The 18,714-nt window shown below is 47.8% G+C and overlaps 1 protein-coding gene across 2 annotated transcripts in view; it reads right to left on the bottom strand.

Moving 5' to 3' along the window:
* LOC141085082 (tyrosine-protein kinase STYK1-like) overlaps window positions 1-18,714 on the bottom strand; it is an 82,422-nt gene that overhangs the window by 10,976 nt on the left and 52,732 nt on the right. For both annotated transcript variants that reach the window (XR_012231209.1, XM_073570124.1), the window contains exons 6-7: window positions 4,687-4,749; window positions 3,409-3,626 (exon numbers count right to left, since the gene is read on the bottom strand). Coding sequence is in view for 1 of the 2 variants with exons in the window: in XM_073570124.1 (XP_073426225.1) it covers window positions 3,409-3,626; window positions 4,687-4,749 (281 nt within the window). In the remaining variant the exon portion in view is untranslated. The remainder of the gene's footprint in view (window positions 1-3,408; window positions 3,627-4,686; window positions 4,750-18,714) is intronic.

Here is an 18,714-nt window from a genome sequence, read left to right as displayed (position 1 = left end):
GACACTGCTATAAAAGGTTTGCATGGCTGCTCCGCCATGTGCACATATATACTCTAATTGTTATATGTGTGTATGATGATGGATGCATGTACAGTATTTTATGACTGACTCATTAAGATTCCCTCCCTCTGGTTGTGTTTGTGTTAGGGATTCAGAGTTAGAGTCAGCGCCAACGGGTGGCTGTGCTCATGCCACTGTGCTCCTAGTTCTCAGCACACACTAGCGTCCGATGGTGTCGCCCCCTGTAGGGCACTATCGTACCGCGGCAAGTGACAGCCACCTGTGCAGCGCCATGCACAACCTGTGCGCTTTTCTGGTCCAACCAGGGGCGATTGGCGGCATCCGCCTGAGCGGCACTGTGCACACTTGCACGCTTGTTTGTAATTATATCTGTTTTCCTGGCAATGCAGTTGCGCTCCCGCACGCTAGTGAGTCGAGAGGGACTCTATCCCTGTGTCCTGGGGGCAGAGTCTTGAGACTTTGCACTAGCTCTTATCTGGTCCAACCTGGGGCGATTGGCGGCATCGGCCTGAGCGGCACTGTGCACATTTGCACGCTTGTTTGTAATTATATCTGTTTTCCTGGCCACGCAGTTGCGCTGCCGCACGCTAGTGAGTCGAGAGGGACTCTATCCCTGTGTCCTGGGGGCAGAGTCCTGAGACTCTGCACTAGCGCTCCATTTGTCGAGTCCTGTGGAGTTAACAGGCTCCAGCATTTGTGCCAGCGAACTCTGTGAAGTAACAGAGTTCGCTCCAGTACACACTAGGTCAGTGGTTACCCGCCGGTGTTTAGTTGCATCCCTCCATTACTGAGCAGCAGTTTACCATCTCTGCACTGTGGACCCCGGGTTGCAATCGCACCTCCTTATATTTTATATTTAGTGTGATCCGCAACCCTAACACAGGGGGCAGAATGGAGACACAGGGGCAGAATGGAGACAGGGGGCAGGATTGGAGACACGGAGCAGGATTGGAGGCACAGGGGGAAGGATTGGAGACACGGGGGGCAGAATGGAGACACAGAGGCAGAATGGAGACACGGGGGCAGAATGGAGACATGGGGCATGATTGTAGACACAGGGGGCAGAATGGAGACATGGGACAGAATGGAGACACAGGGGGCAGGATTGGAGACATGGGGCAGGATTAGAGACATGGGTCAGGATGGAGACATATGGTGCAGGTTCATGGTGCTGGATCATGGGACAAATGGGGCAGGATCATGGGAGAGTTGTGGCAGGAACATGGGACAGATGGGGTAGGATGGGGAGATCATATGGGGCAGAATGGACATTCATGAGGGCAGGATGGGAGAACATATGGCTGGAGCCAGGAATGAAACACACGAGGGCCAGGATAGGGAATATTATTACTATAGGGGCTATTTAAGGGATATTATTACTGCAGTGATGTATTTATTTTATTTTTTGAGCATACTGTTTTAAATGGGGAGGCAATCCTGTTACTGTGCAGAGTGATATTATGTTGCCATTTTTCTTCATTTGGTGTAGTGTAGAAGTTGGGAAAAAAATAAGTAATGTGTTCTGCAAGCTGTGCTCTAGATAACTGTTATTTCCTGCAGAGATGAGCCCTGGCTGGAAGAAGTGACGTCGATCTATGCTGGATGAAGATGAAAGACTTCACCTAGAGGCGTCACTGGTGAGTCAGTGTGTTACCTATACACTGATACTATACACTGTATACTATATACAGAGCCTCTGTGTACAATGTCACCAGTGATCACTGTATTACCTTTACACTGACACTGCATATTAAGTACAGATCTCCTGTGTATAATGGCACATATAGTGATATTAGTATTGTGTTTTTTATTACTGATCAGTATTGTAGTATTCAGTCACAAAGTGGTGGTAATATGTGGTCTGGTCATGGTGTGGCGGTATTTGTCCCTTGTATGTGATATTATTCGGTCACTGTGGTTTTAATATGTGGTCTGGTCATGGTACGGTGGTATTTGTCCCTTGTGTGTGATATTATTGGTCATTTTAAAAATATACCTAAATTGTATTGCATATTTTAACAAATGTTTAATAGGTTGGAGTAGAGTAGGGCCCGGCCCAAAGAGTCTACCAAGTCGTGGTGGCAGCTTAAAAAAATCTTTTGGCCAAAACAAAGGATGCTGGTTATATGTATGATCTGGTGATGGGAACTGTTAATGTGTGATTGGTGAGAACTGGAGTTTTTCCAAGAGAGAGCGGTGGGCCTGAGGACAGTTCGAGGGGTGAAGGCGGGGCTGGGGTGGAATCTCAAGGGGGCCACGAAAATTTTGCGAGTAAGGGGCCTCAAAATTCCCAGTGGCAGCCCTGCCCCAGACTCCAGTCATTATTGGTGGTGACTTACATGTCCCCCCAAACTCTGCGCAGTATTTGCGGTCATTCACACATCTCCCCAGACTCTGCCCACTATCGGCGGTCACTCGCACATCCCCCAGACTCCGCCCACTATCGGCGGTCACTCACACATCCCCCAGACTCTGCCCACTATCGGCAGTCACACACATCTCCCCAGACTCTGCCCACTATCGGCAGTCACACATCCCCCAGACTCTGCCCATTATCGGCGGTCACACACATCTCGCCAGACTCCGCCCACTATCGGCGGTCACACACATCTCCCCAGACTCTGCCCACTATCGGCGGTCACACACATCTCCACAGACTCTGCCCACTATCAGCGGTCAAACACATCTCCCCAGACTCCGCCCACTATCGGCGGTCACACACATCTCCCCAGAATCTGCCCATTATCAGCGGTCACTCACACATCCCCGAGACTCTGCCCACTATCGGCGGTCACAAACATCTCCCCAGACTCCGCCAACTATCGGCGGTCACTCACACATCCCCCAGACTCCGCCCACTATCGGCGGTCACTCACACATCCCCCAGACTCTGCCCACTATCGGCGGTCACTCACACATCCTCCCCAGACCCCGCCCATTATTGAGGGTCATTCACAAGTCTCCCCAGACTCTGCCCACTATCAGGGGTCACGCACACGTCCCCCAGACTCCGCCCACTATCGGCGGTCACTCACACATCCCCCAGACTCTGCCCACTATCGGCGGTCACTCAAACGTCCTCCCAGCCTCCACCCACTGTCACGCACATGTTGTCCCCAGACTCCAGTCAATATCAGGGGTCACTGAAATGTCCTCCCAAACTCCACCCACTATCGGCGGTCACTCACACATCCCCCAGACTCCGCCCAATATCGGGGTCACTCACACATCCTCCCCAGACTCCGCCGATTATTGAGGGTCATTCAAAAGTCTCCCAAGAATCCGCCCACTATCAGGGGTCACTCACACATCCCTCCAAACTTCTCGCAGTATAGGGGGTCACTCTGATGTCCCTCCAAACTCCGGGCACTATCGAGGGTCACTCACACGTCGCTCTTCTCGGTAATGTCCGCACCCTTCAGTCTTTCTGGTGACTGCCACTTCAGAGGCACCTGGGCAGCTCTCCGCACAGGGACGGACCCACTCCTGTACTGTATGGCAGCCAGACCCAGACCACAGATCTGGACGCTGAGATCTTCATGGAGAAGGAGGTTACACGCGGCCACATAGCCATGGACTAGATCATGGGTCCCCGACAGATATTCCTGGGGGGACAGAGAGGTGTACATGTAGGCAATGTCTGTAATATATGCCACACATTCCCCAAGACCCCTGACCCTCAATACATAGGAGCATCAGTGAGACAAGGGAAGACAGACAACGAGGAGGCACATACACTTGTCAGATCGCAAACTCCCTGGCAAATCCTTCACACACCTGTCCTTTTCCTCCTCCTCCAGACCACTCTCCTCCTACAGACCCCTCTCTCCTCCTCCTCCAGACCCCTTTCCTTCTCCTCCTCCAGACATCTCTTTCCTTCTCCTCCAGACCCCTCTTTTTTTCCTCCAGACCGCTCTTTCCTTCTCCTCCTCCAGACCCTTCTCTCCTTCTCCTCCTCCAGACCCCTCTCTCCTCATCCAGATGCCTCTGACAGTTTTCTCATCCTACTCCAGACCCCTCTCTCCTTCACCTCCTTCAGATCCCTCTAACCTTTTGCTCATCCTACTCTAGACCCCTCTATCCTTCTCCTCCACACCCCTCCAACCTTTTGCTCATCCTACTCCAGACCCCTCTTTCCTTCTCCTCCAGACCCCTCCAACCTTTTGCTCATCCTACTTCAGACCCCCCTAAACTTTTGCTCATCCTACTCCAGACCCTCTCTCCTTCTCCTCCTCTAGATCCTCTAACCTTTTGTTCATCTTACTACAGACACCTCTAACCGTTTGCTCATCCTACTACATACCCCTCTCTTCTTCTCCTTCAGATACCTCTAATCTTTTGCTCATCCTACTCCAGACCCCTCTCTCCTTAAGTACCTCCAGACCCCTCTAACCTTTTGCTCCTCTCTCCTTCTCCTCCAGACCCCTTCAACCCTTTGCTCATCCTACTTCAGACCGTGCTTTCCTTCTCCTCCTCCAGACCCCTCTAACCTTTTGCTCATCCTACTCCAGACTCCTTTCTCCATCTCCTTCAGACCCCTCTAACCTTTTCCTCATCCTACTCTAGACCCCTCTGTCCACCATCTTCAACATACTCCTCTGTTCTCCTTCCCCTTAATCCTGTCCATTTCTGTGTCCTGCGATTGTCCTCTGTTCAGTCACTTACCAGACCGCTAGCCACTTGTAAAGCCATTGAGTACACGTCCTTCTCAGTGATTCTGGGGGCATCCTAAACATGACAGACAGAGGACAGTTAGTATATGAAGCCCTTCTTTAAAGGGCGTCTGTCAGCACAGAGCAACTGTTCACACCCAGTACAGGTGCTCGGGGCAACATGGCTGCCAGACATTTCCATACATCTCTCACCTGCTTGTTTTACATCTATCGCCACCCTACTCTGATCTATGAAGCCAGAGTTGTCAATTAAAGAAGAGGGGGCGGAGATTGTGGAAAAACAAGCAGGAGGGAGATGTATGGAAATGTCTGACCGCCATTTTGCACTGAGCGTCTGTGCTTGGACTGTCACTTACTACAATCTTTTACTCTCTGTTACCAGCCATTACTGGGGGAGGTGATAGTAGGACAGGAGACTACAATCTATTACTCCCTGTTATCAGCCATTACTGGGGGAGGTGATAGTAGGACAAGAGACTACAATCTATTACTCCCTGGTATCAGCCATTACTGGGGGAGGTGACAGTAGGACAGGAGACTACAATCTATTACTCCCTGTTATCAGCCATTACTGGGGGAGGCGACTGTAGGACAGGAGACTACAATCTATTACTCCCTGTTATCAGCCATTACTGGGGGGAGGTGACTGTAAGACAGGAGACCACAATCTATTACTCCCTGTTATCAGCCATTACTGGGGGAGGAGACTGTAGGACAGGAGACCACAATCTATTACTCCCTGGTATCAGCCATTACTGGGGGAGGAGACTGTAGGACAGGAGACTACAATCTTTTACTCCCTGTTATCAGCCATTACTGGGGAAGGAGACTGTAGGACAGGAGACTACAATCTTTTACTCCCTGTTATCAGCCATTACTGGGGAAGGAGACTGTAGGACAGGTAACTACAATCAGTTACACCCTGCTAGCTGCTAGGAGCAGCACCTGTCTCGTGAACTCCAGTGTAATGCTTGATGCAGGGCAGTAGCACACCACCTCCACCAGGGGTGGGGGTAAAGGAAAAACAGGTACACTCACAGTGAAACCACAGAGCAGCAGGCAGGAGACACTAGATGGCGGAAGAGTGGTCAGAAAAGCTGGGTCAGCAACAGAGAGGAACGAAGTACCAGAGGTCACAGCAATACACGTGGTTAGAAACAAACCAGAGAACCAGCAACGGTCGGAAGCAGATAAGTGTTAGGGACGGCAGAGCTGTTAAACTGCTGCAATATAATGGCAGACGTGCTATATGGCGGTATAGCACACGCGGGTTATACGTCACCCGATGTGCGCTGGCGAGCTCTGTTACCCTCACAGAGACGCCTAAGTTATAAACATAAATGCCGAGCATGTTGACCTCACAGGTCTCAGCGGTGTGCACACACGGTATACGGTCACAGGACTAGGCCCAAGACTCAGGATCAATGTCCGTCTAGACCTACCGTGCGTGCGGCGTCGCTACCGCAGACGCCAATAAGTGCTGCTGACTGACTCAGCCGCCACATGACAATGTCCAAGAGGGGGCGCACTGTCGGATATCCACACACGTAATATCAGAGGGAGGGGATCTTAATGAGTCATTCGCAGTAACATGCATTCATCATCATTCACACAGATAGCAAATAGAGTCTATCCTAGCGCATGGCCGAGCCGCCATGTGGGCCTTTTATAGCCGTGCGCTTCCGGGACCTTCCAGATCTCTGAGATGGACCAATCAGATCAGGAGAAGGACCTGAGCACGTGACTCCCGATCTCCACTGGGAGATCGTCTCGTGAGCATGCCCAGTAGCGCGGCGAGATGACAGCCTCTGGAGTGGCTTGCTGCAGAGCAGGCTGCGCTACTATTACTGGTCCAGAGCTGGCAGCAACAACCAGACCCAGAGAACCGGTCTGAGCAGGGTGTCTGGATTGCCGAGATTGCTGTGCAGGCTCCTGAGTGGTTGGAGGGGAATGGGAGACCGCTGACTGCATGGCTCTGGATTCCTGCTGTGCAGCTGCAGGAACCCAACGCCTAACATTACCCCCCTAGGGTCCCCCCCTGAGCCTCGCCATGCTCAAAGGCTGCAATCAGGAGCGGAGCGTGGATGTTCTCTACTGGCTCCCAGGTCCGGGCCTCTGGACCATGACCCTTCCAGTCCACCAAATAAAATTTTTTGCCACGAACAATCCTGTGTCCCACAATGGCGTTAACCTCAAACTCATACGAAGACAAGTCTGATGAGCTGGCAGATGACTCGGAGAACCGGGCCATGTGAACAGGTTTGAGAAGGGACACGTGGAAGACATCAGAGATGGCCAAATGTGAGACACTGGGGCGTGGCTATGCAGCGGTGAGAGAAGGACGCACGCTGTGGGAGCTCCCATTACTCCTCAAAATATCCTGCACTTACCGCCTGCATTGAGCACAGGACGTGGCAGCGCTTGGTTCCTGCTGGTGTCGGGACCCCCCGGGAGCTCTGAGGAGAGGCGCAGAGCGGCTCCGGTGAGCGGGAGCTTTGGAGGACGGGGGTGGACAGCGGGGCCTGTGGGGAGCGGCGGCCCACACATGTATTGACGGTGAAACAAGATGAAAGCACAAACACAGGCAGGAAAATAGGCTGAGCAAACGATGGGGCCCAAACTAACTAGAAAGGACAGGAAAGGAAAGACACTGTCTGCAATCTGCAAAAAACCCTACAAAAATAATGTCCAACACTTCTGATAGCAAAATTTACCCTGAAGTCACTAGACTTCTCCCACTATATCAGCACTCTGAAATATTCTGAGACAGAGCAAAAAGAGGCCAATCTAGTAAGGAACAAAAATCAAAATGGTAAATATAGGTAAATAAGAGTGGAAATTCAGCACAGCCCCAGCCGGGGCTGGCTGACCACACAAAAAAATTGAATAGACCAACAAAATCAAGTGTGAACATTAGCAGAAAAACTTAGTTTTAGATGACTGGAACAGCGCTGAAAACCAAGACCTGACAAGCCAGAAGGAATCACCAGCACCAGAATAGGGAGTCGGCTGTCTTAAATCCAGTCTGAGTTTCCTGAGGTCCAATCGTCATCCTCATCAGGTGGCAGATCTCTACTGATTAAATCAGCCTCACTACCTCCTGTTACCACCAGAGGGAGCCTGGCAGGAGAACTCACAACTGGTGGACCAGAAAATGAACTCACAACTGTACCCCCCCTTGAGGAGGGGTCACCGAACCCTCATCCACGCCACCAGGCCGATCAGGATGGGCCCGGTGAAAAGCACGAACCAATCTATTGGCATGAATTTCAGAGGCAGAGACCCAAGAATTGTCCTCCTGGCCATAACCCTTCCATTTGACCAAATACTGAAGTCTCCGTCTAACCAAACGAGAATCCAATATTTTCTCTACCTCATATTCCACATTGCCTTCAACCAACGCAGGGTCAGGAGGTGCTGCCATAGGCACCACTGGCTCAACAAACCACTTCAACAGAGATTTCTGAAATACGTTATGGATCTTGAACGTAACTGGAAGAGCCAATCGAAAAGAAACAGGATTAAGAATCTCCAAAATCTTATAAGGTCCAATAAATCTTGGCTTAAATTTTGGAGATGCAACCTTCATAGGAATATTCTTAGATGACAACCAAACCATATCACCCACTTTAAACCGGGGACCAATGGTCCTATGCAGGTTGGAAAATCGCTGGGCCTTTTCCTGAGAAAGTGACAACTTATCCACCACTTGGTCCCATATCTGCTGCATTCTCTCAACCACAGTGTCCACACCTGGGCAGGACGAAGATTCCACTTGCCCTGAAGAGAATCGAGGATGAAACCCAAAATTACAGAAAAAGGGTGACATCAAAGTGGCAGAACTAGCTCTATTGTTCAGTGCGAATTCGGCCAAGGGCAAAAATGAGACCCAATCATCCTGATCAGCAGATATAAAACATCTCAAATAAGACTCCAAGGTCTGGTTTGTTCTCTCAGTCTGTCCATTGGTCTGGGGATGAAACGCGGAGGAGAAGGATAACTGAATTCCCAGATTGGAACAAAATGCTTTCCAGAATCTGGAAACAAACTGGACTCCTCTGTCGGACACAATGTTCTCAGGAATCCCATGTAACCGAACCACCTGTTGTAAAAACAAGGGCACCAACTCAGAGGAAGATGGCAACTTTGGGAGTGGTACAAGATGGACCATCTTCGAAAATCTATCACAAATCACCCAGATAACAGTCATCCTCTGAGAGACAAGAAGATCAGAAATAAAATCCATTGAGATATGGGTCCATGGCCTCTTGGGCACCGGCAGGGGCATCAGCAACCCACTAGAACGAGAACAGGGTTTAGACCGAGAACAAGTCCCATAGGAATGTACAAAATTCCTGACGTCACGAGATAAGGCAGGCCACCAAAAAGACCGACTCACCAAATCTCTGGTACCAAAAATACCTGGATGACCAGCCAATGCGGAGCAATGAATTTCAGACATCAGTCTCTTTCTCCACTGGTCAGGAACATACAATTTTCCCATAGGGCAACGCTCAGGTTTATCCTCCTGAAATTCCTCTAGGGCGCGTCTCAAAACGGGCGAAATGGCAGAAAGAACTACCCCCTCACCTAGGATGGTAGTAGGCTCGGTCACACTAAGGGAATCGGCAAAGAAACTCCTAGAAAGGGCGTCTGCCTTAACATTCTAAGTGCCCGGAAGAAAAGAGACCACAAAATTAAAACGCGTGAAAAACAAGGCCCATCTAGCCTGTCTAGTATTCAAGCGTTTGGCCGACTCCAGATAAATCAAATTCTTGTGATCGGTGAGGACCACAACTTGATGTCTAGCTCCCTCCAACCAATGTCTCCACTCCTCAAATGCCCATTTCATGGCCAACAATTCCCGATTCCCCACGTCATAGTTGCGTTCAGATGGGGAGAACTTTCGAGAAAAGAAGGCACAGGGATTCATCTTAGAAGTCACAGTGTCTTTTTGGGACAAAACAGCTCCTGCACCAATCTCAGAAGCATCTACCTCCACCTGAAATGGAAGTGAGACATCAGGTTGCCGTAAAACTGGAGCTGAAGTAAATCTCTGCTTAAGCTCCTGAAATGCTGAGACAGCATCAGGAGACCAATTCAGCACATCAGCGCCCATCTTGGTCAGATCAGTCAGTGGTTTGACAATACCAGAAAAATTACCTATAAATTTACGATAGAAATTAGCAAAACCCAAAAACTTCTGGAGGGCCTTCAAAGAAGTAGGCTGAACCCAATCATAAATGGCCTGTACCTTGGCCAGGTCTATTTTTAATAGTCGATGGAGACAAGATAAATCCCAAAAATGAAATCCTCTGTACACCAAAGAGGCATTTCGATCCCTTAACAAACAGGGAATTCTCCCTCAAAATCCGGAACACAGTCCGGACGTGTTCCACATGAGAATGCCAATCACTAGAAAAGATCAAAATATCATCCAGATAGATGATCAAAACCTTATCCACAAAGTCACGGAAAATATCATTCATAAAGGACTGGAAGACAGAAGGGGCATTAGTGAGCCCAAAAGGCATCACCAGGTACTCAAAATGTCCCTCCGGGGTATTAAACGCCGTCTTCCATTCATCCCGGTGCTTCATGCGAATAAGATTATACGCCCCCCTGAGGTCAAGCTTAGTAAACCAGCAGGCACTCTTAACTCTGGAGAATAAATCAGACATCAGAGGTAACGGGTACTGATATTTAACTGTCATCTTGTTAAGGGAACGATAATCAATACACGGTCTTAATGAACCATCTTTCTTGGCCACAAAAAAAACAGCACCTAAAGGTGACGAGGATGGTCTAATATGACCCTTCTCCAACGACTCCTTAATATAGGATCGCATAGCATCATGTTCGGGTACTGATAAGTTGAAAAGCCGACCCTTGGGAAATTGACACCCAGGCATCAACTCAATTGCACAGTCATAACTCCTATGAGGAGGCAAAGACGCAGACTTGCTCTCACTAAATACATCACAAAAATTGGCTAGATAATTAGGAATATCATGAGACTGAGGAGAGGTGGAGAAAACAGGAGTGTTGTGAGCTCATCTGTTCATTCACCTTTTGTGTCCGAGGATCTCCCTCTTCTGGTGAAGGAAGGTAGTGAGGCTGATTTGGACGAAAGAAACCAAACACCTGATCTGGTGGATTGTGACTGGGTAACAGGAACTTCAGACTGGATATAAGTCAGTCGACGCCCTTCTGAGGTGCTGGTGATTTCTCTGCTGGATTCTTGGAGACCAGTCTGATTCCTTCTTCCCAAAGATAAGTTTTTACTCTGCTATTGAACTTATTAGTTTTGGTTTTGTTTACCTTGTTTTTTGGAGTTCAGCCATCCCCGGCTGGGGGTGTGCTGGATTCTTATTCCTTGATCAGTGTTCTCTTTTGCTCTGCCTTCAGAATATTCTGAGTGCTGATATAGGGTTTGAAGTCTAGTGACTTCAGGGTCCTTTTTGCTTATCAGTTGTGTTGGTAATATTTTTAGCAGGGTTATCTCGGATTGCAGACAGCAGCTTTTCTGTCCTGTTCTTTTTAGTTAGCTTCGGCCCCATCGTTTGCTCAACCTATCTTTCTATCTGTGTTAGTGTTTTCATCTTGCTTCACCGTCATTATATGTTGGGGGCTGCCAATTGCTTTGGGGTCTGCTCTGGGGCAGTCAGTTTTTCCCTTTTCTCTCTTTAGGCTTATTTAGATCTCCGGCTGTGACGAGGTGTCTAGGATCACCGTAGGAACACTCCACGGCTACTGCTAGTTGTGTGATAGGATTAGGGGTCTGCAATCCGCTAGTTTCCAACCTCTCTGATTTTCTGGGCTGAGCTTGTGTTTTGTTTTTTCCTCCTCGGTGACTCAATCATAACACGGGAGCGTCCCAAAGAACACACTGACAACCCCAACTCACCACAGACCCAGATTTCCAATCCAAAACTGGATTATGAGTTTGCAACCAAGGAAAACCCAGAACAATTGTATCATGCAAATTATGCAGCACCAAAAATTTACAATTTTCTTGGTGGTCTGAGGCAACTCGCATTGTCACCTGGGTCCAAAACTGAGGTTTATTCTCCGCCAAAGGAGTAGCAGCAATACCCCTCAAAGGAATAGGTGTCCGCAGAGGCGTCATGGAAAAACCACAACGTATAGCAAAGTCCAAATCCATCAGATTCAACGCTGCTCCTGAATCCACAAAAGCCTTCATGGAAAACGTGGATAAGGAGCAGATCAGTGTAATTGCCAAAAGAAACTTAGGTTGTACACTGCCCACAGCAAATGTGTGTGCAAAACGTTTCTCTCGTTTAGGGCAGACAGAAATAGTTTGAGCGACGTCTCAACAGAAAAAACACAGCTTATTACGCCTTCTAAACTCCTGACGTTGCGCCCTAGACAAAACCCCGTCTCATTGCATAGGTTCAGACGTTTGTTCAAAAGGTGGCAGCGCCTCCCGTGTAGTTTTACGTTCACGTAAACGCCGATCAACTTGAATGGCTAATGATATAGAATCATCCAGACCAGAGGGAACAGGATATCCCACCATAACATCTTTTACGGTCTCTGATAAACCCTTCCGAAAGAGAGCTGCCAATGCACCATCATTCCATGTAGTAAGGACCGCCCACTTTCGGAATTTTTGACAGTATAACTGTGCAGAAACTTGACCCTGGCTTAATGCTAACAGGGTTCTCTCAGCTTGATCAACAGCATTAGGTTCATCATACAACAACCCCAAGGCTTGAAAAAATGCATCCACATTAGTCAGAATAGGATTTTCAGGTGTCAGAGAAAAAGCCCAATCCTGGGGATCGCCGCGCAGCAAGGAGATGACAATTTTAACCTGCTGCACAGAGCTCCCCGATGAGTTAGGTTTCAAGGCAAGAAATAATTTACAATTCTTAAAATTCAGAAATTTAGACCGATCCCCAGAAAACACATCAGGAGTAGGGATCTTAGGTTAAGCAGCATGTGACTGAATGAGGTAGGTGGAAATTCCCTGAACTTCAGCAGCAAGTTGTTCCACACGATCAGACAATTGCTTAATCTCCATTAGGAAAAAGAGGAAAAAACTAAAAAAAAAAATTCTGACACTTTTTTTCTTTTTTTTTTTTTTAACAACTTTTTCCTGCTTTTGTGTACCCTAGAATCTGCGGTATGGCTGGTGATTCTGTTATGAATGGGTCACCGAGGAGAAAAAAACAAAAAAAGCTAAGTCACAGAAAACCAGAGAGGTTGGTAACTATGCAGATTGCAGATCCCTGATCCTAACCACACAACTAGCAGCAGCCGTGGAGCGTACCTACGATGATCCTAGACGCTTCATCACAGCCGGAGAACTACATAAGCCTGAAGCAAGAAAAGGGGAAAACTAACTGCCCCAGAGCAGACCCCAAAGGAAAGACAGCCCCCACACATGTATTGATGGTGAAACAAGATGAAAGCACAAACACAGGCAGGAAAATAGGCTGAGCAAACGATGGGGCCCAATCTAACTAGAAAGGACAGGAAAGGAAAGACAATGTCTGCAATCTGCAAAAAACCCTACAAAAATAATGTCCAACACTTCTGATAGCAAAATTAACCCTGAAGTCACTAGACTTCTCCCACTATATCAGCACTCTGAAATATTCTGAGACAAAGCAAAAAGTGGCCAATCTAATAAGGGACAAAAAGCAAAATGGTAAATACAGGTAAATAAGAGTGGAAATTCAGCACAGCCCCAGCCGGGGCTGGCTGACCACACAAAAAAACTGAATAGACCAACAAAATCAAGTGTGAACATTAGCAGAAAACTTAGCTTTAGATGACTGGAACAGCGCTGAAAACCAAGACCTGACAAGCCAGAAGGAATCACCAGCACCAGAATAGGGAATCGGCTGTCTTATATCCAGTCTGAGATGCCTGAGGTCCAATCGTCATCCTCATTATCAGGTGGCAGATCTCTCCTGATTAAATCAGCCTCACTACCTCCTGTTACCACCAGAGGGAGCCTGGCAGGAGAACTCACAACTGGTGGACCAGAAAATGAACTCACAACAGTAGCCCCTCCAATGGACCAAATACTGCAGGGAACTGCGGACCATGTGCAAATCCACAATCCATTCCACCTCATACTCCATCTGCCCATCCACAGAAATGGGAGGCTGAGGGGATGGAGACCCATCAGAGGAAGGTATGAATGACTTCAGGAGGGACTTATAGAACATATTGGGGATCCGCAGCGCCGGAGGTAGACATAGACGAAAGGCAACTGGATTGACAACCTCAATAACCTCATAAGGACCTATAAACCTGTGACCCAGCTTAGCGGAAGGAACTTTCAGCCAAATGTTCTTGATAGACAACCATACCTTATCTCAAACCAGGAACATGGATCCTGTAGATTGTCGCTTATCCGCAAACTGTTTATGTTTGCCCTGAGCTTCCCAAATGTTCCTCTGGACCTCCCTCCATACCTCCCTTAGCCACTGAATGGCCAAATCAGCTCTAGGACATACCAATTCCATCCTGGAAAACTCACCAACATGAGGATGAAAGCCATAATTACAAAAGAATGGAGAGATACCCCTGGACTGATTAATACGATTATTAAAGGCAAACTCAGCCACTAGTAACAAAGAACACCAATCTTCCTGCTGGGACGTGGCAAGACACTTCAAAATTTGTTCAACAGACTGATTGGTCCTCTCCATCTGACCATTGGTTCCGGATGATAGGCCAAGGAGAAGGCCAGAGTAATAACTAACCTTTTACAAAAAGCCCTCCAGAATTTGGACACAAATTGTACCCCCCTATGAAACCTCATTCAAAGGCACACCATGCAATCGCACCACGTGCTCAACAAACAACCTAGAAAGAGTTTCAGCATTCGACAGTCCCGCAAAAGGTACAAAATGCGACTGTTTACTGAATCTATCCACCACCACCCAGATCACAGTTTTGCCATTGGAAGGAGGGAGATCAGTGATAAAGTCCATTGACAAATATGAGTCCAAAGTCTCTCCGGAACTGGAAATGGCACCAATTTCCCGGCTGGCCGATTATGGGAGCTCTTAGCACGGGCACAAGTATCACAAGTAGACACAAACACGGCGACATCAGAGGCTATAGACGAACACCAAAACAGCCTAGCAATAGCTTTTCGAGTGGCCAAGATTCCAGGATGCCCACTAAGAGCAGAATCGTGGAACTCCTTGAACACCCTCAACCGGTACTAATAATAATAAATAATAATAATCTTTATTTATATAGCGCCAACATATTCCACAGTGCTTTACAATTTAACAGTTTCAAACACAACAGTCAAAAGTGACAACTTTAACAACAATACAATGATTAAAGCAAAATAAGATGACCATGCTTGTGAGAGCATACAATCTACAATGAGGTGGGGGAGATACAAAGTACAGGTGTGTAGTTACAGTGATGTATTTACAATGATGGTCTAGCCATCTTGAGGGAGTGGGGGATAGATAGAGATAGTGAATTGGCTACTCACGCACACTTACACATAAAATGGCTGATTAGGGAACGTGATAGGCTGCTCTGAACAAATGTGTTTTGAGGGAGCGCCTAAAACTGTGCAAGTTGTGGTTGGTCCTAATTTCTTGGGATAGAGCATTCCAGAGTATTGGCGCTGCACATGAGAAGTCTTGGAGTTGGGAGTGGGAGGTACGGTTTAGTGCAGAGGTTAGTCGAAAGTCATTTGCAGAGAGCAGCAGTCAGTTAGGCTGATAAATAGAAATGAGGGAGGAGATGTAATGGGGTGCCACACCGTGGAGTGCTTTGTGGTTGAGAACAAGTAGTTTGAATTAGATCCTATAATGAATGGGCAGCCAGTGTAACAACTGGCGAAGAGCGGACGTGTCCGAGTACTGATTAGCCAGATGGATGACCCTGGCTGCTGCATTAAGGATGGACTGGAGAGGGGAAAGTCCAGTGATGGGGAGGCCAATTAATTGAGCATTACAGTAGTCCAGGCGGGAGTGGATCAGGGTGACAGTAAGGGTCTTTGTTGTTTCCATGGGGAGAAAAGGGCAGATTCTAGAGATGTTCTTTAGGTGTAAGGGGCAAAAGCGGGCAAGAGATTGTATAAGGGAGGTGAAGGGGAGATTGGTGTCAAACATAACACCCAGACAGCGCACCTGCTGCCGTGGTGTTATTATGGTGCCACCCACGGAGAGGGAAATGTCAGATTTAGGAAGGTTGGTAGACGGCGGGAGTAGAAATTCAGTTTTGGAAAGGTTGAGTTTCAGATAGAGAGCGGACATGATGTTGGAGACTGTGGACAGACAGTCACTGGTGTTTTGTAGTACAGCTGGGTAAGGTCAGGGGATGACATATATAGTTGTGTGTCATCAGCATAAAGATGGTACTGAAAGCCAAATTTGCTGATGGTCTGTCCAATTGGGGCCGTGTAGAGAGAGAAGAGAAGGAGGCCAAGGACTGAGCCCTGAAGTACCCCGACAGTGAGAGGAAAAGGAGATGAAGTGGAGCCAGCGAACAAGACGCTGAAGGTGCAGTCAGAAAAATAGAAAGCGAACCAGGAGAGAGCAGTGTCCTTAATGTCTAGTGACTGGAGCCTAAAGAGTAGGAGATGGTGGTCAACAGTGTCGAAAGCTCCAAAAAGGTCGAGAAGAATGAGCACAGAGTGGTCAACATTACATTTTGCTGTCAGAAGGTTGTTGGTCACTTTGATGAGTGCAATTTCTGTCGAATGTAGGGGGTTGAAACCGAACTGTGATGGGTCTAAGAGGGAGTGAGTGGAAAGGTAACGGGTAAGGCAGGAGTAAACCAGTCACTCCAAGAATTTAGAGACGATGAGATTGGAGACTGGTCTGTAGTTGTTTGTGCAGGATGGGTTGAGATCGGGTTTCTTTAACCCCTTCCCGACCAATGACTCCTACGTAGGCATCATGAAAACCTGTGCTAATACGACCAGTGACGCCTATGTAGGCATCATGGTATAAATCACGTTCCTGCGGGTCGAGTGACCTTTCAGTGACCCCGGTCCCTTTGTGCTTCACCCCGGGGGGGTGGCATAGTCCCCCGTTGCTACGATCGCTCAGATTGGCTGTTGAAAAGTGAAACAGCCAATCAGAGCGATAGTAATATTTCATCAATGAAATTTGATGAAATATTACAATCCAGCCATGGCCGATGCAGAAATATCATCGGCCATGGCTGGAGACAGTTATCTCAACCCCCCCACACCGACTGATGGGGGCGATCTGCTGTCATAATCAACATTTGCTCCCCCTCCTTCCCTCCGATCCCCCTGCCTTCTGATCACCACCCCTCCCCCAGTACCCTCCGAGTCTTGCTGTCGCTCCCGGTGTCCATCTGCCATGGATCATGGGCGCTGCGATCTTCCAAAATGGCGGGCGCATGCGCAGTGCGCCCGTCGAATCTGCCAAGCGGCAGATTCCATACATTCATTTTGATCACTGTGATGGATCCTAACATAGCGATCAAAATAAAAAAACAGTAAATCACCCCCCCTTATCACCCCCATAGGTAGGGACAAATAATAAAATAAATAAAATATTTTTATTTTTCTATTAGGGTTAGGGTTAGAATTAGGGTTAGTTAGAATTAGGGTTCAAATTAGGATTAGGGTTCGAATTAGGGTTCGAATTAGGGTTAGGGTTGGAATTAGGGTTAAGACTAGGCTTAGGGGTGTGTTGGGGTTGGGGTTAGGCTTGTGGTTAGGGTTATGGTCAGGGTTGGGATTAGGGTTAGGAGTGTGTTGGGGTTATGGTTAGGGTTGGGATTAGGGTTAGGGGTGTGTTGGGGTTAGGGTTGTGGTTAGGGGTGTGTTGGGGTTAGGGTTGGAGTTAGAATTGAGGGGTTTCCACTGTTTAGGCACATCAGGGGGTCTCCAAACGCGACATGGCGCCACCATTGATTACAGCCAATTTTGCTTTCAAAAAGTCAAATGGTGCTCCCTCCCTTCCAAGCTCTGTCATGCGCCCAAACAGTGGTTTACCCCCAACATACGGGGTATCAGCATACTCAGGAAAAATTGCACAATAACTTTGGAGGTCTAATTTTGCCTGTTACCCTTGGGAAAATAAAAAATTGGGGGCTAAAAAATTATTTTTGTGGAAAAAAAAGATTTTTTATTTTCATGGCTCTGCGTTATAAACTTCTGTGAAGCACATGGGGGTTCAAAGTGCTTACCAGACATCTAGATAAGTTCCTTGGGGGGACTATTTTCCAAAATGGGGTCACTTGTATTGGGTTTCTACTGTTTAGGCACATCAGTGGCTCTGCAAACGTAACATGACGCCCGCAGACCATTCCATCAATGTCTGCATTTCAAAATGTCACTACTTCCCTTCCAGGCCCCAACGTGTACCCAAACAGTGGTTCCCCCGACATATGGGGTACCTGCGTACTCAGGACAAACTGAAGAACAATTTTTGGGGTCCAATTTCTCCTGTTACCCTTGGGAAAATAAAAAATTGGGGGCTAAAAAATTATTTTTGTGGAAAAAAAAGATTTTTTATTTTCACGGCTCAGCGTTATAAACTTCTGTGAAACACTTGGGGGTTCAAAGTGCTCACTACACACCTAGATAAGTTCCTTGGGAGGTCTAGTTTCCAAAATGGGGTCACTTGTCTGGGTGCTCCAATGTTTAGGCACACAGGGGCTCTCCATACGCGACATGGTGTCCGCTAACGATTGGAGCTAATTTTCCATTCAAAAAGTCAAATGGCGCTCCTTCCCTTCCGAGCCCTGCCGTGGGCCCAAACAGTGATTTCTGACTACATATGAGGTAAAAACTGAGGCTAAAAGAAAATTTTTGTGAATAAAAAGTACTTTTTTTACGGATCAATTTGTGAAGCACCTGGGGGTTCAAAGTGCTCACTATGCATGTAGATAAGTTCCTTGGGGCATTTAGTTTCCAAAATGGGGTCACTTGAGGGGGAGCTCCAATGTTTAGGCACACATGAGCTCTCCAAACGCGACATGGCAACTGCCAAATATTCCAGCATATTTTCCATTCAAAAAGTCAAAT

This window comes from Dendrobates tinctorius, unplaced genomic scaffold (genome assembly GCF_039654945.1).
Source record: "Dendrobates tinctorius isolate UK_male_01 unplaced genomic scaffold, ASM3965494v1 ptg000028l, whole genome shotgun sequence".
In the NCBI taxonomy this organism is placed as follows: domain Eukaryota; kingdom Metazoa; phylum Chordata; class Amphibia; order Anura; family Dendrobatidae; genus Dendrobates; species Dendrobates tinctorius.
Note: the sequence above shows the minus strand (reverse complement) of the source record. Positions and strands in the feature narration are given on the sequence as shown.